General features: G+C 38.7%; 1 protein-coding gene across 4 annotated transcripts in view; it reads right to left on the bottom strand.

The window, feature by feature from the left end:
• The window catches only part of Nalcn (sodium leak channel, non selective), a 291,122-nt gene that overhangs the window by 170,792 nt on the left and 102,481 nt on the right, over nucleotides 1-17,849 (bottom strand). For all 4 annotated transcript variants that reach the window (XM_005374037.2, XM_013515982.1, XM_005374039.2 and 1 more), the window contains exon 10: nucleotides 8,164-8,295. In XM_005374037.2, coding sequence (XP_005374094.1) covers nucleotides 8,164-8,295 — 132 coding nt within the window. The remainder of the gene's footprint in view (nucleotides 1-8,163; nucleotides 8,296-17,849) is intronic.

Genomic DNA, 17,849 nt, shown 5'->3' with positions numbered 1-17,849 from the left:
TGGGGCATCAAGGGGGAGGAAATCACAAATCACACAGTGGAAATGTCTGAAAGAGTACTGACAGAGGAAACAAAACAGTTCAATGAGGTGCTTGGCAAATTCAATTCAGACATAAGTAAATGATAATGACTCTAATGAAACAAATGGTCAGCGAGTCTAGTGGAGCTAAAGAAAGAGAAGCAAAACATGAATTCTCAGCACAGGAAAGAATGGGAGGCCATAAAAAAGTTCCAAACAGAAATCCAGGCGATTAAAAGTATGACTGAAAATATGGGTGTCAGAAGTGTCATTGTGAAGACAGTTGTCAGATCAAGAAGATAGGGCAGTGGTTAGTGATCAATTAATCAGAGATACTGTAAAAACAATAAGAGAACATAAAAAATGGAACCAGCAGCTTCTAAGTGACCAAAGAATACTGATATAAGAGTCACTGGAATTAATGAAAAATCAAAAGAAAGCAAAAAGAGCAAAAAAATCTGTTTATGTTAGTAATAACAGAAAACTTTCCAGACATAGAAAAAAAATTTAACATCCAGATAAATTTGGGATATAGAATCCTAGGTATTCATGATCAGAAATAAGTCATTCCACTGTACATCATAAAATACCAGAACAGAATCTTAGAAGCTGTTAGAGAAAATCAACAAAATACCTACGAAGGAAAACACATCAGAATTACAGCAGACTTTTCAAGACAAATCTTAAAGGCAAGAAGAGCTTGAAATGAAGTCTTTCAAGGTGTAAAAGCAAAACAGCACACCACCAAAAATACCTTCTAACCCAGATTGATATATCCCGGAAAATTATCTTTCAAAATTGATGGAGAAATCAGATATTTCCATTACACAGAGCACCTTAAAAAATTCATGACCACCGAACGAACATGCCAAAACATTAAGAGACAAGCTGAAGTCTGCGAGAAAATCTATATTGTTGATACGAGATAACTGAAAAACAATTAGGGTCCAGATTGGACAGATAAATTCACAAGATGAGGAAACTCAGGACTAATGGAACATGGAAAGAAAGTCAAACCTCCATCATAATCCAGAAAATGTGTGTATAGGGGCTGGGGATTTAGCTCAGCGGCACAGCGCCTGCCTGGCAAGTGCAAGGTTGTGGGTTTGATTCCTGGTACTGGAGAAAAACAGAAAAAAAGAAAATGTGTGTATTAAATGAAAATAGTTTCTTACATGACAGTAATACAATATCGAAAACCTTGAATGAGCATAACAAATTGAGCATGGAGTGGAGCTCCTTACATATTTCAGCTGCAATATAAATTAGTATAAGCATTCAGAGGTACAATTTAGCAATGCCTAGCAAGTTGAGTATGAATATATCCTTCAATCTAGCACTTTGGAGTCTAGATAATATTCTCTAGGAAAAAAGCCCCTCCAAGTGTGGCATAAAATTTAGATGAGAATGTTTACTGAAGCATTATTTTCAACAGAAAAAAGATGGAAGCAACTGAAATATTCATTGCCATTACATTCAAACTAATAAGTGAATGCTACATATATCAACATAAATCTGTCTTCAGAATTAATGATGAATGGAAGAAAAACAAGTTGCACACTGATTATGCTATTATAAAACATGCATGGGAATAATGAATATATTTCTCCATAGATTAGGAGAAGAATGAGATTCAGAAGTGGTACACAGAAAATTTCTACTCTACTTAGGCTTTTTCAGTGCAAAATCTGAATCAAATATGAAAAACTTGTTTTTATTTTTTTAACTTATAAACAGTAGAAATTTATTTCTCAGATTTCTGGAGGCTGGGAAGTCCAAGATCAAAGTGCTACAAGTTTAGTACTTGGTAGGGACCTGGTCTGTACTTCTAAGATGGTACCTTATTGAGGTACCTCTGGAAGGGACAAACGCCATGTCTTTACAAGGCAGAAAGGGCAGAAGGGAGACAGAGGAGGTGAACTCGCTCTCTCAACCCCTTTTATAAGGACTCTGACCCCACCCATGAGGGCTCTGCACTCATAATCTACTTCCTAAAGGCCCTACCTCTTATATTGGGAGTTACATTTCATAAAAACCTTAATTATTTAAAAGCCAAATAGTGAATGCAGACATGTTGGTTATGCTATTCTCTCTAGTTAATAAATTTATGAAATGATTATTAAGAAGGAAATAAAAAAGTTACAGACTTTTCAAATGCTAAAAACTTCCACCAAAAGAAATAATTGCAGAGATAACTCTAGAAAAAGAGTCTGCCAAGACAGTCTTATGTAAGAAATGAGGGTTATTGGCTTCATTTGATATCCTAGGTATTTGCCATGAATAAGTCTAATTCTGGTCAATCTTATAATGTATGATTAATTTAGTTAGTTTTAGCACCTTATTGCTTTACTAATAATTCTTCTAGAGACAATAATTCTTTCCAGCTAAAATTGCTCTCAAAAAATCAGTGTTTCTCATAGATTTTGATTTATCACCACTGATAGATCAACTTAATAAATATTTTAGTTCTCTACTGCAATAGCCAATGATTTAAGAGCTATTGGAATCATGGATTTAATACCTAAAATTAATATGTGAAGAAAAGTACTGACTTGGGAATCATTATATCTAGTTTCTTCTCCTAAACTCACTGAAATTTCTTTGATAAAATGCTCAGCTCCTATAAATTTTAGGTATAAACCTCATCCAAGATATTGCCAGATAATCTAAGGAGTCTCATGGAACTACAGCTCATAAAGGTCACAGTTCTATGGCCACGACTTCGTCTCTGTATTCACTTTCGATTTCACCTCACCAAGCCCAAATGGAAAGTGGAAAAGGATATTCTATACTCCTTCCTGTCTACCCTACCTTTATTACTGGAGTGAGATGAAAATATTTGTGTTCCTTTGATATCTTCACAGGGAAACTCAAGATGTATTTGGAAGAAATGTTTAGTGTGGCGCACTAAGAGGGCTAAGAGTGGGTGAGGGTTTACTTTCCTTTGTTCCTCTTAATAGCAGGCCTTTTTTGTTCTGCTGTTCAGAAAGCAAGCAGAGAATGCAAGCTGTGGGGTGGAGTGGAATTGCTGCTTAGTTGGACAACAAGTGGGGGAGACTGGAGGTGAATAGAAAAGAGGTAAAAAAAAACAACAACACTGAGGAAGAGAAGCATTGCCTACTGGGAGTTTTAGTTATTTACTATGGGGTTCACAGCACAGAGAATCTCTTCTCTCCTCTGGTTTCACCGGTCAACATGAAAATGCTCATGAAAACAACATTAGGAGTGAAAAGAGGTTAAGCTTCTTGTTCAGGTAGGTCCAGCGGAAATCAGAGAGGATATCTGGGGATGACATGAACAGGATGAACAGAGCTGACTCTGGGCAGTGAAACAGGGATTCCCTGTGAGCCCTGCTTGCTTCCTTGAATCTTCATCACTCCATGAATTTCTTAACATGAAGCATTTTGTTAAAGTTGTCTACTTCCTCTGTATAACACTGCACTGTGCTAATAAGTTTTTGATAAATCTACAGCTTGATGGGGATATATATATATTGATATATTTTAATAGAACAATAGAGAAGGAAATATTTGAATTTTATGTTATTAAAAATAAGAATGTGTTTTAAAATATAGTTGCTTATCATAAAACTGTGATTTTATGTGAGATAATAATATATTCTCTTAGAGGAAAGTGAAAATTAAAATTCTTACAAAAATCAGTCTTTACTTTCTTATGATTATGCATAGGCTAGAAAATAAAGTTTTCTCTACTTAACTTATTCTAAATTTAGGTCATTAATCCAAAGTAACAAAACAAGGCCCCAGCTTCCTAATAGAAGTTAAACAACTTAATTATTCTTAAAGATGTCTTTTTAGACTGTTAGTTGATTCCTAATGGGTAAAGTGGCTAATTTTGGACTTTCTAAATAACTTTCTCTGGAATATACACAAGTCTAAAAAAGAAATTATTTCTTTAAGAGCCCATGGCCTTTTCAGATGTATTTTAAAAATAAGCTTTCAAAGCTATTACATAGTGCTGATGCTTTAAATACAGCATCATTATAGTCCATAAATGTGAATTGCTGCCATTACAGACATTTTGAGGATTAAATGAGATAAAGAATTCCTTTCAAGTATTTGGTACATAATAAGCTCTCTCCAGTGTGGTAGCTATTATTGTTGTCAATACTAGCATTTTTGAATTTAAGCATGTAAATGTTATTTGAAATGCTCTCTGCTTCTATATTAAGCTCTCTGCTTCTATATTAAGATCTGAAATACAGTTTAAATTTTGCAAATAAAGCTTTATTGGAACACAGCTATTCTGAGACCACAGGCACTTTTGCATAATGGTAAAGCTTAGCTGAGCCCAAGAGCAGAGGGCCTAGAAAGCCTACTATGTTTACCCAACCCTAAAAAATATTTTTACCCCTATCTTAAACTATATCTATTTTTTATAAACTTCTTTAAAAGGAAGGATTTTATTAAAAGTAAATGTAAAATTACTTACCCACACTCATTAAGACAAATGCTTTTCACCTATATACAAGTATCTGATCCAAAGAAAAGTGACAAGATAACTTGAATAGTGTGAATTTCAAACACACTTTGAAAAACTCAAACACCCAAATTCAATCAATTAGTGAAACAAATTCTGAATGCTTAACTAGTACAAGAACATACTTATGTGGTCTGAATGACTGATTGAGTGAACTAAATCACTACTACCTACCTTGCTATTTGGTTTCCTTTCCAAGATTTCATAGTTGATTACTTTATTTACTTATTGGTTACTTTATTGAGATATCATTGGCATGTAAAAAGCTGTACTGATGTAATATATTAATTTTGAAATAAGCACTTTCCCAGTGAAACCACCACCAAGCATGCAATGACATGTTCATTTCCTCTCAAAGTTTCCCCCCGCCACCTTCATTATTGTGTTATTAATAATTTCGTGTGTGTTAAGACCACTTGAGATCTACCCTCTTAGAAAATTTTACACACGTGATACCATAAGGTTAAGTAAGGGCACTATGCTCCATATATAGTAGATCCTCAGAACTGACCTTATTACCCATGTTAGTGAAATCAAATCTGCTTGATTGGTTGGGAAGGGGATGACAACTATGTGGTACACAATATTTACTAGATTCTCTTATATAACCTTGTTCCTCTGTTGTTTTAATTTCTAATATTATTTACAAAACAAAAATGACAAGGTTTTATCAACTACCTCTTGACTCTGTCAATGCACTTGAACAGTAATTGGTGAAATCTACCATATAAATTATTTAACATTTTGTTGGAAGTTTTACAATGTGATCATAAATCGTCCAAAATGCATGAATAAAAGAGGAAAGAGATCTATTTTGCCTGTGAAAATATTAGATACAACTTCCAAAAGGATTCCGTTCCTTTCCGTTCCCAGTGTAGGTGGTTTATTCACTTACTCCACAGGACTGATCTGGAGTGACCAAGCGTCCTCCCTGAGCTGGCTATAAAGCAACATTAATGCTACCTGTGAGGTCAGGATCTCCTAGGATGCATGTACACATTGCTCCTCCCACAGAGACCCCCATGATGCTCATCACCTGTGGACACCTCTGTCTTTATTCTCTGGTATTTAGTCATCAGCCTTTAATCTCCAGTTGGAACCTCTTTTAACCTCACCACCTCACCCACTCCCGCCTCTTTTGACACAGGGCCTTTTACTAATCTTTAGATCTCTCACTGTGTTAAAAAATTTCTTCCACATTCTCAAACTCTATCCACTGAATCTGCTTCCTAAATCTTTGCTTGTACCAATTAGCTCCCCAGTGCACAAATTCACCCTGTAGGCCTTTCTAAAAGAGGATGTTCATGCTGCTGTGTTCCATGGAGTATAATATGCAGACAGGGAGGAGATGCCCCATCCACTCCTCAGCACTCCCCGAGAGGCACTCTGTCAGGCAAAATCATCCTGGTTGCCCTCTGTTCATCGCTCCATCAGTCACTCACAGGTCCTACACACGCATCCGACCTACTCTGAATGACTTCGACGTCCATGTGAAGATTCAGCCGACACCTGGGCTGTGATGGCTACTTGCCCTTTTTTGCGTTGAACCCATCATTTTATTTCAACTACCCGTGACCAACACCACCCTAGATTTTGTATTTAGTCTCACAGAAGTCCTCTCCAGCTGTCAACTCCTGGATCCCACCTTCTGCCCACAATCTACTCCCTTTCCTCACTCATGGGTCTTCTTTGACAGGAGATCTTTGATCCTTTATTTTTGTTCTTTCACTTTCCTCTTGTTTTAACTTCTTTTCATATTCAATCTAGACTACAAGGCCTTCATTTCAGTCGTCCTGCCAGTCAGTCATCCATATAACTTTATCTTCTGTCTCTCAGAGACACCGGCCAGGAGGATTAAAAAACCATAAAGCTTTATCAATTTGAACATTGTTTTTCTCCCTTCTTCCATGAAGCCTAAAAAAGTCTCATATCTCTAAAGTGGTGTTACTATAAATTTATGCTCTCGAAGTTCAGCTGGATCTTCAGCCTCGCACTTACTGCATCTATATTACTTATTATTATTATTATTTATATATGTTGTATATTATTATTTATTATGCTTTTGCCTACTCTTCTTTTTACTCAAGCTTCTTGCATTATTGTCTTGTCAGCCTGGATGGCCACCTGACTTGCTATCCTCTAGGACAAACAGAAATTAATGAGACACCCCAGGGTCCTCTCTCTGTATTGGGAATGTGCTTGAGCACATTATTATGGCTTCACGTCTCCCCTGCTTTTAACCTTCTCTGTGTGCTGCTTTTGTAGCACAATTGTACTCCTTTTCCGCTGTGGGTCTTGGTATAATGTCTTCTCTAGCCCCTGGCATTAGTTCACTACAGTATGGAAACCTTGTTATTGTTTACCACCTGTGCTTCTTGACAGACTCCAAGTGCCATGTAACAGGTAGCTATTAGTGAAGTGTTACATCGCAGAGACAGTGAAAGTTTATTATTAATGATATTTGTTATAGGAAACAAATCTCCACCAGGACAGGAATTCATAAGTGCCTCCTTAAAGTTTCTTGATACCCATATAGATGTTTACACTGAATAGATATATGCAACCAATTGCTTTTCAGAAAAGTGAATATGTGGGTGGACTGAATTTCATTATTCACTCATTTTTAGCTAGTTGGGAGAATTCTGGGTATCTAAGCAAACTCAACTACATGAAAAATAAATTTTTACATGAAAATGCCTATGTAATAAAAAGAATAAACTGTGAATTTTCTACTTTTAACTTTACTTTTTTTATATATGAGATTTCTTAAAATATAGCACAGTTCTGTATACTTATTTGATGAATGGGTTTCTACATATCAATTAACTTTTTCCCCTAAATATATAACCATTGAATTCTGATATAATTTTTCACAGTGGTTACTGGAAACCCCCCACTGGTTACTGGAAACTCTTAAAAATACTTAAGAATCAAATATTAATAAAGTCACTGAGTCAATACTAATTACTATTCCCCAGCCCTAATGTGGTGTATATAATACCAGACAGATGTTTACATGATCACTAAACCCACCTGTTACTGACTTACTATTTTATTTTTAATTGACACATAGTAAAGTACAAATGCATGGGGTGCCATGTGATGCTTTGATCCATGCACACACTGTAGTGATCAAATCAGAGTAATTAGCACATCCATCACCTCAAACATAGCCGCTTTGTGGTGACTTGGTGTTAGCCCAGGTGGGACCATATCAGTTTCCAGTGCGGTAATTATTGTATCATCTCTTTACATTTCCCTTCAGTCTCCTCCTTGGTGTTGTTGACCTGACTTAATTATTTTTAAATGTCTGAATCTGTGCTTGCTTACATTAGTAGGAAACAAGATAATGCAATAGAAGAAAGGGAAAGAACATGATAGGTGTGTTGAAAACAGCAAGATCACTAGGTAAAACCCAGCGAAGAAGTGTTGTCTTGGCAACATGACTTATTGTGGAGAGTTCCCTGGCTCTGGAGGAGAAGAAATGAATCAGAAAACACAATGACCAAGGGAACCACTTTAATAGTCAGTTTTGATGGAAGTCAAGTTATTAGTGAACTGAAATTTATTTTCCATTCATAAATGGTCCTCTCTGAAGTTCACCTTTACCTTGGCTAGAGATGCACAACACAGTGAGCTGCTTACCTCTGCAAGGTAGAACTCGTCGTACTGCCTTCTGAAGTTCTCTCCCTTGTAATAATTGCTGGCTGCAACTATCACATCCACGGTCACCATGCTCAGGATAAACATGTGGAAAACTGATGACCGCATCATTTTCTGGGGAGGCAAAAATAGTACACTCTTAACAAAGAAATACACCTCAAGATTAAATGTAATTCAAGTGCTGAGACCTCAAGCAACAACTCTGGGATACATTGCTGTGCAAAATGGTGCTTCAAAGGTGACTTGATCAATGTTCCTTGCTGCTGAATAGTGTGACAAAGGCATCCTTTTCTTCCAGAAGTGAAAACCTGACCAGAAAGATAATGTCAGAGACCGTCTGTTAAAATGGGAACTATACTGCATTTAATTTGTGTATAGTTTACATCTTAATTCTCAAGGATTGGTTAGGTAGTTTTTATCCTGAATTTTGACTGTTTGGAGAAATGATTTTTTTAAAAAACAGAAACCACAAAACAAGTATCACTTATTCTGTGTTAATACGGAAACTGATTGAGGGTGAAAGCATGTTACTGCTACTCATCAAACTGGAATGGTGGGAGAAGCCTAAGATTTATTTATTTACTTATTGTTTCCATATATATTTGCTGAAAATTGTAGTATAACTGATAATGACTGATGTCCATATTGCAATTATTATGCACCTGCAGCTGTTCGAGGTACTTTATATACAGTAACTCTAATATTCATAGCATCACTGAAAAGTTATACCATTTTTATGGATTAAGAAGCCAAGGCTCAGTGAAGTTAACTTTTCTACTGTAACCCAGCATTGAACGTGGACCCAGCATTATGATTCAAGTTCAGTTCAAGTCTATTCTCTCCACTGAGACTGAGACAATTAAGCATTTATAAAGTGTACACTGTCACAATGGCTGAGTGTATTGAATACTTACTATGTCTCAGGCCATTCTATATGCATGTTTTATTTTTATCTCTCTTAATTTTTGCCATAGTCTGTAAGATATCCGATTCAGGTCTTACAAAGAGCTCAGAGAGTTCATCTGCTGAAGGTCATGCACAAGTAACAGTAGAACCAGGCTCTGTATTCATTGGTTTAAGGTTGTTTCTGAGATTTTACCCGGTTGTAGGGTAAAGAACATCTAAACATAGCGAGTGTTGGGTGAGGTCCCTGGACTATAGCGGGTAGAACATGAACAGACCTGAGCACTTGACACGTAGCCCTGTGGTCACTGCACAGGACCAGCAACACCAGACTCCTCCTGGGTCTCATTTCTTGCATGTACTGATAAACACAGACCTTTACTTTTTCATCTGACCTGAAAGCTCTTCAGGATTTGCAATTAAAAGAGCCTAACTGAAGCACAGTGTGACCACTGATCATGATGTATCAACTAGACTGGATTAAGAAACACCTAGCCGATTAGTAAAGCACACTGCTGGATGTGTCATTCGGGAGTTTCAGAGATAACTGGCATGTGGGCCAGCAAACCGAGGAGGAGGGAAGACCCATCCTGCTCGTGGGTGGCACCATTCAGTAGTCTTGCAGGCCCAATGCACTGACAGGGAAGCAAGGAGGAGGGGCTTGGCTTTTGTTTTGAAAAGCTCTACCCTGAGCAGGTGCCTCTTTTCCTACTGCCATCTCTGCGGACTTTAGGCTTCAGCCTTGCAATTTCTTCAGTTTCTTCACATCAGAGACCCCCCGGGAATCTTCTGGGCCTTCATTCTGGACTGGTGCTACGTGCTTGATCCTTCTTGTTCTGTGGTTTCCAGCTTCTTGGAAAGAGCAGCTACTGGGATCCCTTGGCTTTGTACTGCAAAAACTGCCATTTGCTCTGTCTCTGTCTCTGTCTCTGTCTGTCTCTCTCAATACACACACACACACACACACACACACACACACACACACACACACACACATATATATTTTCCCCTATGGCTTCTGTTCCTCTAGAACCCTAACAAACATATAGAACCTGTAAGCAGGATGAAAAACAGAGCCATCCCCTCTGAGCCCCACCACTATCTCCAGACATTTGTGTGTGTTGCAAGGTGTCATTACCACACACTCTGCATTAACAGCATGGGCCGGGCCAAACTGCCTTGAGCTACAACCCCACCACTTATGCTGTGGCCCTGGACAATTTACTTCAACATTTCTGTGCCTCAAATTTCCCATTTATACAATGGACATAAAGGTGCCTACCCCAAGGGGTCATTATCAATTACCTAAGACAATGTTTGCACATGACAAGTGTTCTATGTTTGCAGAAAAAAATGCAATTCTATAAGTTGGGTATTTTTCTTTCATGAGTGAAAAATTAATGTTCAAGGTCAAAGAATTACTTCTATTGTATACCTGAGTGAGTTCAGAACCAAGGGAAATAAATAAGTTTGATAAAAGTCTAATAATTTGAGAGATGCCAGAGTCCCTGGAAGAGCTGGTTTTTAGTGAAGCTTCCTGTCATGGCTATTGCATTGTTAAATCCATTTTTCTGCCTTTTACTTTATTTTATTCATAATACAAAATCAAATTCCAGAACTGCCAATCATCACGTTTGTATATACATCCATTGACTCACGGGAGCTACTGACCTTCATAATGTAGATAAGCAAAGCAGTTGGCAAGTTTCTATTCTCATTAGAATTTTTATTGTTATTTAGTCTTTCTTTGCACTGTCAGAGTTAAATTCCATAACTATTATTCCTTTTCTATCCTCTTCTCAGTGTAATGTTCTATTAAAAACATTTTAACTGATTTCTATTTTATCTGCATGACAGGAAAGCCATAACTTTCTCTTTCTATTTTCCTTAGCTGTGGATTTGTGTCTTAAGTAAACTGTTATTACTGAGAGGTCCAAACAAAGCTTTTAGCTATGGCTGTCAGAAAAACTTTTAAATTGGTTTTGTAACTGTCACGGCTTCATATTGGTGCTGTCATTATAATTAGGTTGTTTTTTGTCTGAATGTCTACGTGTTCCTGTTGGTACAGAGTCATTAAAATAATCACTTACAAGGGTGTTTGATATGCTATAGTCACCATTGCTTAGTTGACTTTTTCCAAAGTAACAACTTTCAAATATTAAGTAAGAATTAAGGTGATAAGTATGTGCAGCAGTTCAATTTAAATATTAAAGTCAGTAACTCCAGCTTTAATGTTAGAAGTAGTAGCAAGGACCACTTGAACTCAGATCAAGTCAGTCTGTGTTTGAAACTGGCATTCAGTTTCCGTAACAGGAAAGGGCTAGCCATATTATGTTCTGACTCAGGTTTATGTGTACAGGATGGCTCAAATTTGTGCATCCAACTTTTATTTTCTTGTAAAAATTAATGTAAAAGAAAATGTTAAATTTGAATCAGTGTCATAAAATACTTGGGGTTTCTACTATTGCATTATTTAATATAAATATATAGGGTCTGTCTACCTATCCATATATGGAGATGTACGTATTCATATATGATAGGCATATGTGCATATATATGTATATACATAATTGTGCGCATGTACCTTTGTATTTATGTATGTTTAATATGACTTTTATGACTTTATATATGCATTACCTTATTTAAAGGTCCCTTCACTTGCAATGTCATTTTAGTTTAAATTTTTAAAAAATTCGACAAATTCTAAATATGCTTTCAGTTTGGCTTTGATCCAAGAACTATTATTTGTGTATATAACAGTTGCAATTACCAATATATGGAAAAGAGATTATAATACAATCATCCCAAGGCAGCAAAATCTGTCAGGAATGCTCTAGAGCCCTGCTACTCAAAGTGCAGTCCCTGGACTAGTGGCATTCTGAGAGGTTATCAGAAATGCAGAATCTCAAACCCCATCCCAGATCTATCAAGTCTCAGTTTGCGTGTTAACAAGGTCCCCATGGGATTTGTGTGTATTTTCATGTTTGACAAGCACTGTTGTAGGTCGTACTTCTTAAAGAGGAGGATGCACTGGTGACCTATAAAATTATTTACAACTTCACAATTTCATGAAACCTAAAAGACTGTAATGACTAGGGTAGAATGTTACAAGTACTGGCTGGAATGTTATGTGTTATGGTTTTGGTTTGAACTGTACCGGAAAAGCATGTGCTGGGGCTTGGTTGCTGGCTGGTAGGCTTTTGGGAAGTGGTTGGATCATGATCTCTGTCTCTGTCTCTGTGTCTCTCTCTCCTTCATTGCTGCTATGAGGCCAACAGCTTTCCTTCACCACTCGTTTCCATCAGGATATTTCTGCTTGCCACAAGCCTAAAAACGATGGAGCTAGATGATCATGGACTTAAACCTCTAACACTGTTAGCTAAAATACACCTTTGGTGTACAGCCTGCTTAGAGAGGGTGAGATCTCCAAGCACACAGAGTTCGAAGGCAGACTCAGAGGCACAGGTGTTCTCTTGCCTCCTCCTGAGCAGTCATAATGGATTTGCTGCTCTTCAATATATTAAAACAAAAGAGAAGAGTTTCCTTGTCAAAATTCTGTTGTTGGGTAGAAAGCAGAATTATATGAAGCTTGTATTGGAAAGGTGAAGATAATCTGCTCCTAAGAGAAGGGTATAAGACCATTTTGAAGACGGGTGGAGCTGAGTTTAAATCATGGCTCTGTGCCTTATTTAACCTCTTGGTGATAAAGTTTTCTATCCAGAAAACAGATGTGATAGCGTCTACATCTTTACACTGAAACCTGAATATAAATGAGACTATTTGGTCTAGAGTTCAGACCATACCAGGTACCTCTCATTCTGTAACTTTATAAAACTGCATTGGAAAAACACTCTAAAGATTTACAGGTAGGATACAACTAGTTGCTGACAGGGAAGGTGTTATGGTTTGTGTCTAGATGTCCCTCCAAAGCCTCATGTGACCATAGGCGGGGCTTTTTCAGAGGTGGCTGAATCTAGATGTTGGGGTTAAGGTTGTGTGCTTACTAAATCAGTTCACTGATTGGTTTGGCATCACCCTAGTCCTGGTAGCCTGGATACAATTGTAAGTGACAGTTAGAGGCTTGTCTTCCTCCCCTTGCTTGCTTTGATACTTTCTGTCTACCACGAACTGTGTCTCCTCTGTGGTGATTGTCTTCCACGCCACCCTGCCTTGCAGCCAGCTGAATATGGACTAAAACCTCTATAAACTGTGAGCCAAATAAGCCTTTCCTCTCTTGACTTTGACTGTCAGGTATTTCTGTCTCAACAATGAGAAAAGTCACTATGATAGAAGGTAAGAAGGTACAACATGAGCAGTCATCCAGAAGAAACATAAACCTTGAGATGGACCATGAAAATTTATACTTTCAAAACATCTAAAGTATTCTCAAGGTTTAATGATATAAATGTTTAAGTGCTTCATGGGAACTTTTTCTATTAAATTTCTCAGAAATTTTTTCCTATTAAATAGTGCTTTAAAAAGTGTGAAAACTCTGATACTCATCCTACAGACCAAAACTGTGGACTTAGACACCACAATAAATGCAAATTAGGATAGTGAACAATACAACTTAGAGGTTAAATCTTTCAATTGCTGGTTAAGTGAATAAAATATCCTATGTTTGTAAAATAAAGTTTTACCCACTGAACACTGCATCACACATGCACTAAAGTTTGTGATTTAATTGTATTTCAAAATAAACACAATTACAAGATGAAATTTTCAGGAACTCACTTACATATGAGCCATGAGTACAAGAGCAAGACCTTAATCATGCAAAAAAGCCAAATACATGCAACCTGAAATAAATCTCCCATTTGCAAGAGGTGTGTTCTTCTGAAGAAGACATCTGCATATTCATTGCTTCTACAATCAACAGACAAAATAATTGTCTAATATCAAGGATTTGTGTTAAAAATAATGTATTGATATCAACACTGAAAACAGATCAATGGATGTGTTTGCAGAATCTGTCTTTCCCGTCTTACTGTCCTTGTACAGCCAGAAGAGAAAGGGCCTCACAAGTCATATCCTACCAAGGCACTGGGAGTCTATGATGCCCACACACACCCCAACAGCTGCCACAACCTGAGAATAGTTGACTCCTTTTCTTGGAACAGAGCTGAGTAAGGGAAGATTGAACACTGGAGGTCAAACTGGAGGAAGTAGGGAAAGGAGTTTTATAGGGCTTTTTCCTCTCTTGGCCAATATGACAAGCTTTCACTCTCCCCTGTAAGAGTTAGGCTAGTTGTTAAATTGCAAATCTAACAAGAGATATTTATTGTTGTTAACATATTACATTAACCCTACAACACAAACTAGATTTTAATAAAAAGAAACACATGCCTATTGGAACAAGAACGCTGCTAATGCTGGTGGATTGTCATACTAAGTGATTTCCAAGTTGCCACCAGTTTCTGCAGAAGAATCCCAGGACTTCCCACTGAACCCCTGTCCCTTATTCTACACCCACCCTTGGCAGTATCCAGCTATGTGACTGATTTTGGTCAATGAGATAATAGCAAAAGGGAAGTGAGCAGACACTTGAGAAACACTTGTGTGTCAGGAATTCCTCTTGCTGCTGCTGGAACTCTGAGCCACCACGTTCACACATTCACACAGCCATTTAGCCTTCTACGTGGTAGCCATGGGCCCTGACATCCTCTTTACCCTACTTGGCAGCTAGCCCAGCCCAGAAACAGAGATGAGAACTGATGGGTGGCTGACCCTTGGTGCAGATATGAGCTCAGCCATGATCAGCTGAGATCAGCTTTGACTGGCAGTGCTGTTCATCCAATCCACAGTTCAGGAGCAAAAATGGGCATTATAAGCTGACATGCTTTAAACAACACTGTTTCACTAGGTTATTAACCCTCTGGCTGCTCTGGCTCCTCCTGACACCTCCATGGAGCAGTAGTCTACTCTGGGGTACTGGAAAACTCTTGCTGTGTAACCATGAATACTGACCCTCATGAGAAGGGGAGACCAATACAGGCTTTTTCAAAGTACTTTGCCTACTTATTCTGGAATGAACCTTGCAGATCCAGTTCCATCTTCTATTCTGACTCATCAGGACCCATAATGCCACAGAACTCCCATGGATATGATGCCTTTCTAAGCACCAAAAGCACACAAAACCACCTCTGGGCACCAGGAGACTGTCATTAGGATCATAGTGATCTGGTTATATTAGGAGAAGTGAGGAATGTTTAAAATGGAATTTTTCTTGTTACCTGTGTTGAACTGATTTAAATCAGGGTGCATTTAGGTTTTAAAAGCTTCAATGTAGGACAACACATGTTTTCCAGAGTACAATGTCATAAGGTATGTTCACAACTTCTTCACACTACTTAATATCTCATTTCCTCACACTTTATAGCCATACATTTACAGATCAGTGGGAGAAAGAAGGAGTAAATGAAAACCTGTACAAAGCTCTTTCAATTAGCTCAACTGCAATTTAAGGATTAAGAGCTCAGTGCCCTACAAGACTTCACTATTGACATTTGAAAGAGTTAGGAATTAAAATGCTAAAATCTTGGCTTTTCGACAATGCATTGTTGACCTTGCCTGTTTTGCTGGACGTGAAAAATAATGAAACCAAAGGATTACTTCTCCGACAGTCTTTTTGCTGTTGTTTCCAGTGTCTTGAAAAAGAGTAGCAGAAGGGGAAGGTAAAGCATGTCAATATTATTCACTGTTTTCTCCCAAGTATTTTCCTCTAAGCAAATTGTTTTCTAAGCTGTTAGAACCCATGTATTACTGTGCACGTGAGATCGTGTGTGAGTGTGCATGTGTGTGCTGTGGGTGTGAGTGTGCACGGGAGAGCACTTATGTGAGGCCCTGTAGTTCTGCACAGGAAAGCAGCTGCGTCTGCGCAGCCACATGTAACCTAGCAAGTGTGTGCGTAGTGCCAATCATGTGAAGCTGCAGCAGAGGCACTGGAGAAGAAAAAGAGAAACAGAAAAACTTGGACAAATACAATCCAGGAACTGGAGCATCACTCTGTTGAGGAGCTTTCTTTGATGTGCTTTTGAGGGCTGAATTAATAAGACCAAGTGCAGAGAATGGTCTGAAACAAGCCGGGAGACTAGATTCGTGGCAGAATTGCGGACAGATCAGATAGTGAGAAGACGAAGAGTGGCTGCACAGGTTGGTTCACGGTTTGTCACAGGCCCTCTCCTCATCACTGAGACAAGCACTTGACACCCACAGTGTAAAGGAGGAGAGATTTATATTGGCTCACTGTTTGTAGAGGGTTCAGTCTACAACCCAGACAGGGCATGGCAGAAGGCCCCGGGTGGAGGGAAGCTGCTCTGGTCACCGCGGTCAGGAAGCAGAGAGAGGAGGAAGGAGATGGACCCTTCCAGGCCACACCTTCAGGGACTTCTTCTTTCAGTCAGACCCCACCTCCTAACCGCGGCTCAACCATGATGTCCTTACGATGAAATTACCTTCCAGACACCTGGAGCTTGGGGGGCTACTTGAGATCTGAACTGTAACAATGTTTTTGGAATCGTAGGACAAGGCTGGCTTCTCTGTGGAAGGGGCAAGGCACAAGTGTGGTTAATTTGGGGGATGAAAGAGGTGCTGTGCCTGTGAGATTGCCTCAGCAACAGGCCTGCTGGACCCGGAGATGTTGCTCCAAGATCACAAAGTTACAGCTCCACATGAGTCAGATTATGAGATCACTGGCCAGCACGATGACCAGTTACTGACCACACTTTGCAGTCTGGGTGCAGGTGGAGTGGGGGGCATTCAGAGGTCTCACTAAGAAAATGATAACTAGGTGAGGGGTGGCATATGGATTTAACATTCTTCCACGGGTTTGTTCTTCAAAGGAACGTGCTTACATGACAAAGACACACACTTTTATCTTTCAATTTAAATAAGTCAGCTGGGGAGGGTGGACAGTACATCTGAGACCCAAGAAAGAAGCAGGGTGTAAGTGAAGTCAGTGGACTATGACCTGTGAGAAAGCAGCTCTCACAGAAGACCCTGGGATGGCCAAGAGGGGAGCAAGAAGGTGCTGATGGTCATGATGGTCATTCCTACAGATCATCTTTCGGGTGCAGAAACTGAGGCTCAGTGAGATCGAGCACATTTTGTCAGGTGCTCGTGTACCACACTATCTTAGCTGGGCCCCACTGCCCTCTCACATGGGTCTGTAGTGCAAACGTGAACTCGTGAATTCATGGAAAGGGACTGGAAAGCTCATGGGCTCCATCAATTCTTGGAATGATCTACCAGTTTCTGGGAAGGTTCATTAAGAAGACAGATGTTTAAAGAAGTGCCTAGGATGTTGCTTCATCTCCCCAAATTCACATATCGCACAGTTCCCCTCCTCCCAATCTTCAGCTTCAATGGAAAATTTCTCAACATGCATTCAAACACTATAGTAATCATTTTGCTTTATTTATGTTAAAAGCCTATTACTTCCGTTCTTACAGAGGGAGGTGTACAAGTGGATGTTACCGGAGATGAATTGAACAAGAGCATGCCAGGTCTCGTGTATACTTTCATTTTCTTGCCAGAGACTTGCTTTACCATAATAGATCACTGGGTATGTGTTGGGAGATTGCTCAAAGTGTGCAGCCACATCTGTCAAATTGTCAAGAGATGAAAACTCATACCTGCGAAGCGGGGGGGAAAATGGCTTGTCACAGCAGCAGCTGAGGAATGAAGCTCCTGTTTTATTGAGTTCTATTTATCATGTATTAGAGTGACCCCTTGGTGCAGATATTGCTTATGCAAAAATAGCACTT

This window comes from Chinchilla lanigera, unplaced genomic scaffold (genome assembly GCF_000276665.1).
Source record: "Chinchilla lanigera isolate Chin_1 unplaced genomic scaffold, ChiLan1.0 scaffold00003, whole genome shotgun sequence".
Classification (NCBI taxonomy): domain Eukaryota; kingdom Metazoa; phylum Chordata; class Mammalia; order Rodentia; family Chinchillidae; genus Chinchilla; species Chinchilla lanigera.
This window is presented reverse-complemented; position numbering and strand designations above follow the sequence as displayed.